Raw genomic sequence first — 7,752 nt, 5'->3', positions numbered from 1 at the left:
AGGCCTTGAGTGGCCTTTTCAGAGAAAACCAGGACCCAGGGGCTCCTCCCGGGAGCCTCTGACCACCAGACCCATTAACAGGCTTCTCTGTGGGGTCCCTCAACTACTACTTTCCTCGCGCCTGAGGGGACCAGCCAGGCGGCTCAGGCACCTGAGTCTTCAGGGAATGAGCTCAACGCCCTCTCCATCCACAGCAGGACACCTGGCAGCCAAAGCTCCACACCTGCCCCTGCCCCAGGGCTGGGATGAGGAAGCCCTGGGGTGAGGGGTGGCCCTGATCCGAGCCCTAACCTGGTGGGGGTGGCAGGCAGCCCAGGTGCGTGGATGACCCGAGCCAGGCACAGACAGCCTCCAGGTCGGGAGGAGCAGAGGTCATGGGGATGTAGGGAAAGGGTTTGGGGGCTCCTTCCGCAGGGCCACTGTGGGAGACAATTTGTCACTTTCTTACAAAACTAAACACACTCTGACCACAGCATCCAGCAATCCTGCTCCTCAGAGTTTACCAAAATGAGTTGAAAACTTACGTCTACAGAAATCTGCACACGAATATTGGTAGTGGCTTTATTCATAATTGCCCAAACCTGGGAGCAACCAAGATGTCCTTCCATCATAGATGAAAGGATAAATAAAGCATGGTACATCCAGACAATGCAATATCATTCAGTGTTAAAAAATAAGTGAGCTGGCCAGGCAAGGTGGCTCCCGTCTGTAATCCCAGCACTTTGGGAGGCAGAGGCAGGTGGATCACTTGAGCCCAAGTGTTCGAGACCAGTGTGGGCAACATGGCGAGATCCTGTCTCACAAAAAATACAAAACTTATCGGGGCATGCTGGTGCGCACCTGTAGTCCCAGCTATTTGGGAGGCTGAGGTGAGAAGATTGCATGAGCCCAGGAGGTTGAGGCTGCAGTAACTGATTTTGCCACCGCATTCCAGCCTGGGTGACAGAGCAAGACCCTGTCTCAAAAAAAAAAAAAAAAAAAAAAAAAAAAGAAGTGAACTATCAAACCACAAAAGACATGGAAGAACCAAAGTGCATATTACTAAAAAAGAAGTTGAAAAGACCACGTAATGTGTGAGTCCAGCTCTATGACATTTGGAAAAGGCAAAATTCAGGAGACAGTCAAAAGATCCCTGGTGGCCAGGGGCTGGGAGAGGGAGGGATGAAAATGCAGAATGCAGATGAATCTTGGGGTGGAGAAACCTGTCTGTACAATATTAGAGTGGTGGGTCTGCATGATTATATGTGTGTCCAAACCTACAGAATGCACAGCACCAGAGGAAAGCCAAATGGAAACTGCAGAGGTGATGACGATAATAACAATGTGTAACACATGGCTGGGATGGTGGGACTGGGGAAGGCTGTGCACCTACAGGAGCTCCATGGTGGGAGAGCTCCATGCTTTTGGCTCAGTTTTGCTATGAACCTAAAACTGCTGTAAAAAATAAAATCTATTGGCCGGGCGCGGTGGCTCAAGCCTGTAATCCCAGCACTTTGGGAGGCCGAGGCGGGCGGATCACGAGGTCAGGAGATCGAGACCATCCTGGCTAACACGGTGAAACCCCGTCTCTACTAAAAAAATACAAAAAAAAACTAGCCGGGCGAGGTGGCGGGCGCCTGTAGTCCCAGCTATTCGGGAGGCTGAGGCAGGAGAATGGCGTAAACCCGGGAGGCGGAGCTTGCAGTGAGCTGAGATCCGGCCACTGCACTCCAGCCCGGGCGACGAGACTCCGTCTCAAAAAAAAATAAATAAATAAATAAAAAATAAAATAAAATAAAATAAAATCTATTGAAACAACAAGTGTTAATTTACAAGTGTCTCTGTTTAAAGAGCAAAGAGATGAACCACAAAGGGGAAAATGTGTTTAAACAATAACTAATTGACAATTGGCTCGTTCCTAAAATTCAGAAAACTTTTAAGAAAGAGACAGCAGGCCGGGCGAGGTGGCTCAAGCCTGTAATCCCAGCACTTTGGGAGGCCGAGACGGGCGGATCACGAGGTCAGCAGATCGAGACCATCCTGGCTAACACAGTGAAACCCCGTCTCTACTAAAAATACAAAAACTTAGCCGGGCGAGGTGGCGGGCGCCTGTAGTCCCAGCTACTCAGGAGGCTGAGGCAGGAGAATGGCGTGAACCCGGGAGGCGGAGCTTGCAGTGAGCTGAGATCCGGCCACTGCACTCCAGCCTGGGCGACAGAGCGAGACTCCGTCTCAAAAAAAAAAAAAAAAAAAAAAAAAAAAAGAAAGAGACAGCAAAGCAGGGATCACGTTTTACAAACACGACAGGACCAGGACATCGTGCCCACGACGAGACAGCAACCACAGGTTGGATGTTCACCCCGTGCCAGTCTGTGGACGGAGAGCACCCACCCCGACCTCCAGCCCCCAGAGGAGCTGCCTCCTCAGGGCCTTGCTGCAGGCGCCCAGGGGCTGCACATGGCCCTCCTTAGGGGGAGCTAGTGACTCATCATTTTCATTTCCTGGAAACTGAGGCTCATGGGAGATATGCAGATGAGCCCAGAGCACCATGGGAAATGGCCCTTTATATACCCAGATGGACTCTGCCTCCTCCTTTCCCTGGGTGCCCACATGAGCAGAGACACCAGGACGGTGAGGTCTCCCGAGGAGGGTCTCGGAGACACGGCCTGGTGCTGGGTGAGGGATTGGGAGGCTGAAGCGGGGCCAGGATTCCTCAGGTTCCCTCAGTTTCCCTCAGTTTCCTTCAGTTTCCTTCAAGTTCCCCTCAGATTCCCTCAATTTCCCTCAGTTTCCCCCAGTTTCCCTCAAGTTCCCCTCAGGTTCCCTCAGTTTCTCTCAGGTTCCCCCGGGTTCCCCCAGTTTGTGTCAGGTTTCTTCAGGTTCCCCCAGTTTCCCTCAGGTTCTCTCAGGTTCCCCCAGTTTGTGTCAGGTTTCTTCAGGTTCCCCCAGTTTCCCCCAGTTTCCCTCAGGTTCCCCCAGTTTCCCTCAGTTTCCCCCAGTTTCCCTCAGGTTCCCCCAGTTTCCTTCAGTTTCCCCCAGTTTCTCTCAGGTTCCCCCGGGTTCCCCCAGTTTGTGTTAGGTTTCTTCAGGTTCCCCCAGTTTCCCTCAGGTTCTCTCAGGTTCCCCCAGGTTCCCTCAAGTCCCCTCAAGCTCTGCCAGTTTCCCTCAGTTTCCCCCAGTTTCTCTCAGGTTCCCCCAGTTTGTGTCAGGTTTCTTCAGGTTCCCCCAGTTTCCTTCAGTTTCTCTCAGGTTCCCTCAGTTTCCTTCAGGTGCCCTCAAGCTCTGCCAGTTTCCCTCAGGTTCCCCCAGTTTCCCTCAGGTTCCCCCAGTTTCCCTCAGGTTCCCTTAGTTTCCCTCAGGTTCTCTCAGGTTCCCTCAGTTTCCTTCAGGTTCCCTCAATTTCCATGAGGTCCCCTCAGGCTCTGCCAGTTTCCCTCAGGTTCCCCCAGGTTCTGTCAGGCGAGGCTGACAGGGTGTTGGGGTCCCTGAGGTATAGGGGTCCCTGAGGTGCAGGGGGTGGATGATGAGCCCGGGGAGGTCGGATGGAGGAACTGAAGGCTTCCCAGCCCCGGTGCTGTTCAAACTGAGTAGGGTCCCCACTAAAGGGCCAGTCTGAACCCTGACATCCCTGCCCCTGCTGGTCCCCACAGTCCGCTCCACCCTGCCTGCTGGGGGTGCCTAACCTCCCTTCCTTTGCCTTTCCAGCTCCCTGAGACCACAGCAACTGCAGAAGCTGAAGACATTTCCAGAAGTTCAAGCTTCCACCCTCTGCAGGTCCCCACTGAGCTGGGACCCAGGTCATCCACTCCACCCCAAATCCCTGGATAGGAAACCCCTTTCTCCTCCTGCTCCTCATCCCCTTCATCCCTGCCCCCCAGCATCCTACTGGCCCCAGCACCTGAGGCCAGACTGTCTGAGATCCTCTGAAGGCCAGACTGTTGCTGTCCACCCTGGTAGGAGGCAGGCAGCCTGGCCATGTGCCCTCCGGTCAGCGTGCGGTATGAGGAAGAGGGCATGTCCTACCTCTACGCCTCCTGGATGTATCAGCTTCAACATGGAGATCAGCTAAGCATTTGCTTCACTTGCTTCAAGGCTGCCTTTCTAGACCTTAAAGACTTGCTGGAGTCAGAGGACTGGGAAGAAGACAACTGGGACCCTGAGCTGATGGAGCACACTGAGGCAGAGTCGGAGCAGGAGGGGTCCTCAGGGATGGAGCTGAGCTGGGGGCAGAGCCCAGGACAGCCTGCACAGGAGGGCTCTGAGGCATGGGGGCTAGGGACCCTGGCATCAGCCCCAGAAGGGTCGGAAGATGCAGGTCTGGACCCCCACTTTGTGCCTACTGAACTAGGGCCTCAGGAGGCTGTACCCCTGGGCCTGGGACTTGAGGATGCTGACTGGACCCAGGGTCTGCCCTGGAGATTTGAGGGGCTTCTTACCTGCTCACACTGGCCAAGCTTCTTTCCTTCATAGCAGGGGTTTCTCAAAGTGGACCTGCCCCCAGGGGAGCCCATGGTGTTGGGGCTGGGCATTATCTGGGCAGTGGACCCTGCCGAGGATGAGGCCTGGTTACTGGCCCTGCAGCTTGTCTCCATGGTGGGCTGCTATGATGCCACCTACCTGCAGAAGATGACCCCAGACAGGGCCCTGAGGACCCCAGGGCAGCACTGGAAATTGCTGCTGGAGCCTGGTGAAGTGTGGGTGGTAAGACTCCAAGATGCTCCCCGAGAGCAGGACCTGCACTGGTGGACACTGAGCTTTCTAGAAACATCCTCAACAGGACACAGAGCAGAGCTGGCCCCTGCAGCCTCAGCCCTGCAGAAGAGGGTTCACCATAGTCTCTTATTCACCCTGGACCAACAGGGAGAGAAAGAAGGGGGACTCGGCCTGTAAGCCACAGTCCTCCAGCCAAGAACAGGATCCCAACACCCCTGAGACACACAGCAGAGGTCCTGAAGAAAGCCTGGCTGTTACAGGAGCCTCGGCCATGGGGGAGCTGCCCTGTTTCCAGCCTCAGTCCAGCGCTCCAGAACTGAGAGACTAAGACTCATGTAGCTGCCATTGTCCTGGGAATACCAGGACATCAGAGACTGGGAAGGGCCAGCAATTGCTCTTCCATTACAGCCAGGGGAGCAGTTGGCAAAGGATAGGCCCTTTGCCCGTGGAAACAAGAGGAGCAACTTTAGGGGCTGGGACATAGGGCCTGCTGTGGCCTCAGAGGGAAGCATTACAAATATTTGTAACCTGGAAACAAGTTCTTATCAGTTGATTGTCATATAGTTCTGGACGTGTTGGCCTGAATGGCTATTGTGCTGCTTGTGACATGGGGCGCAGGGCACAGAACTTGTGCCTATTTCACCTTGGCCATGGGGAGGGACATTGCTTGTAAAACACACGCTCTGCAGAACACACCAGAATCTGTTGTGACCTGGACATGTTCTCGACTTTGCCAGGACAATCTCAGGGGTGCCACAAGACCCCATCAGCAGCACTAGGGTCTCTGGTCTACAGTGGAGGGAGAGCTGGTTTCAAACATTGGCCGTTGATGCAATTTAACCATTTAATTCCTGTTGCTCTATATGTTGTTTTTAATTTTAAAAAGTCATAAAGGCTTTCAGTCAAGCTCCTGTGTAAGTCATTCCTCAGCACGTTTTGTTGATTGGCCTTATCTTTGTCCTCTCAGAATCTGGGCTAAGCCACCTTTGCTGGCTTGAAATCCCACTAGGTGGTGGGAACAGAGGACAGAAGGGAAGAGGAGCATGGGAGAGATGAGGGTTCTGGTCGGTTTTCAGGCTCATCATGGGAGTTTGTTTCACTTTATTTATTTATTTATTTATTTATTTATTTATTTATTTATTTATTATTTTGAGATGGAGTCTCGCTCTGTTGCCCAGGCTGGAGTGCAGTGGTGCGCACTCGGCTCACTGCAAGCTCCACCTCCCAGGTTCACGCCATTCTCCTGCCTCAGCCTCCCGAGTAGCTGGGACTACAGGCACCTGCCACCATGCCTGGCTAATTTTTTGTATTTTTAGTAGAGACGGAGTTTCACCGTGTTAGCCAGAATGGTCTCGATCTCCTGACCTCCTGATCCGTCTGCCTCGGCCTCCCAAACTGTTGGGATTACAGGCGTGAGCCACCGTGCCCGGCCTCACATTATTTATAAATACAGGGCCAGGCACAGTGGCTCATGCCTGTAACCCCAGCACTTTGGGATTGCTTCAGCCCAGGAATTCGAAACCAGCCTCAGCATCAAATTGAGATTTCATCTCTACTAACAATAAAAAAAGTTAGCTGGGCGTGGTGGCACATACCTGTAGTCCCATCTACTCAGGAGGCTGAGGCAGGAGGATTGGTTGAGTTCAGGAGGTCAAGACCGCAGTGAGCTATGATTGTGCCACTGCACTTCAGCCTGGGTGACAGAGCAAGACCCTGTATCAAAAAATAAAATAGGCCAGGCAAGGTGGCACATACCTGTAATCCCAGCACTTTGGGAGGCCAAGGCAGGGGATCACTTGAGCTCAGGAGTTTGAGACCAACCTGGGCAATGTGGCAAAACACTATCTCTACAAAAAATACAAAAATTAGCCAGGCGAGGTGGTGTGTGCCTGGCGTCCCAGCTACTTGGAAGGCTGAGGTGGGAGGATTGCTTGAGCCTGGGAGTTCAGGCTTCAGTGAGCCAAGATCGTGCTACTACACTCCAGCCTGGCAACAGAGTGAGACCCTATCTCAAAAAATAAAAACAGGCCTGGCATGGTGGCTCACGCCTGTAATCCCAGCACTTTGGGAGGCCAAGGCAGGCGGATCACAAGGTCAGGAGATCGAGACCATCCTGGCTAACACGGTGAAACCCTATCTCTACTAAAAATACAAAAAATTAGCCAGGCGCGGTGGCGGGTGCCTGTAGTCCCAGCTACTCAGGAGGCTGAGGCAGGAGAATGGCGTGAACCCGGAAGGCGGAGCTTGCAGTGAGCTGAGATTGAGCCACTGCACTCCAGCCTGGGTGACAGAGCGAGGCTCCGTCTCAAAAAATAATAATTATAATAATAATAAAATAAAAAATAAAATAAAATAAAAATAAATAAAAATATATACTTAAAGAAGGGCCATGTTTTGAACAATAAGAGTGTGTTGTCAAACATGTAATTTAATATAGATATGTGCCCCCCAAATTTTTTTTAAGTCTATAGACCAAACCACATGTAAAGGTTGCTAATGTTGGCCGGGCGCGGTGGCTCACGCCTGTAATCCCAGCACTTTGGGAGGCCGAGGTGGGCGGATCACGAGGTCTGGAAATCGAGACCATCCTGGCCAACATGGTGAAATCCCGTCTCTACTAAAAATACAAAAATTAGCCAGGCGTGGTGGCGCATACCTGTAATCCCAGCCACTCGGGAGGCTGAGGCAGGAGAATCGTTTGAACCCGGGAGGCGGAGGTTGCAGTGAGCCAAGATCGTGCCATTGAACTCCAGTCTGGGTGAGAGAGTGAGACTCCATCTCAAAAAAAAAAAAAAAAAAAAAAAAGTTTGCTAATGTTCAGGAGACAGATGATGCCAATGATGATGATGGCTATGATGGTGGTGATGGTTCTAGTGGCAGTGGTGATGATGGTGATGGAGATAGTGAAGATGGTAAAGGCCCACAGGAAGAGTTCTGAAGGATAAACGACTCTGCCTTCTAGGATTTGGCTGCTGCTGAGGCCCCTCCATAGTTTCAGTATCAGGGGCCTCTGCTGCTGTCAGACACGGATGGGGATGATAGTCCTTCAAGAATGAGGTG

The 7,752-nt window shown here is 52.4% G+C and overlaps 1 protein-coding gene across 1 annotated transcript; it reads left to right on the top strand.

Moving 5' to 3' along the window:
* The first annotated feature begins 3,954 nt into the window (after positions 1-3,954).
* TEX19 (testis expressed 19) lies at positions 3,955-4,449 on the top strand. The gene has a single exon (XM_050763756.1). The coding sequence runs from the start codon at positions 3,955-3,957 to the stop codon at positions 4,447-4,449; it is 495 nt and encodes a 164-aa protein (XP_050619713.1).
* Positions 4,450-7,752: the final 3,303 nt, after the last annotated feature.

This window comes from Macaca thibetana, chromosome 16 (assembly GCF_024542745.1).
Source record: "Macaca thibetana thibetana isolate TM-01 chromosome 16, ASM2454274v1, whole genome shotgun sequence".
NCBI classification, from domain to species: Eukaryota; Metazoa; Chordata; class Mammalia; order Primates; family Cercopithecidae; genus Macaca; species Macaca thibetana.
This window is presented reverse-complemented; position numbering and strand designations above follow the sequence as displayed.

Coding starts and splice junctions, on each gene's coding strand:
- TEX19 (XM_050763756.1), top strand. CDS start 3,955: ATGTGCCCTCCGGTCAGCGTGCGGTATGAGGAAGAGGGCATGTCCTAC.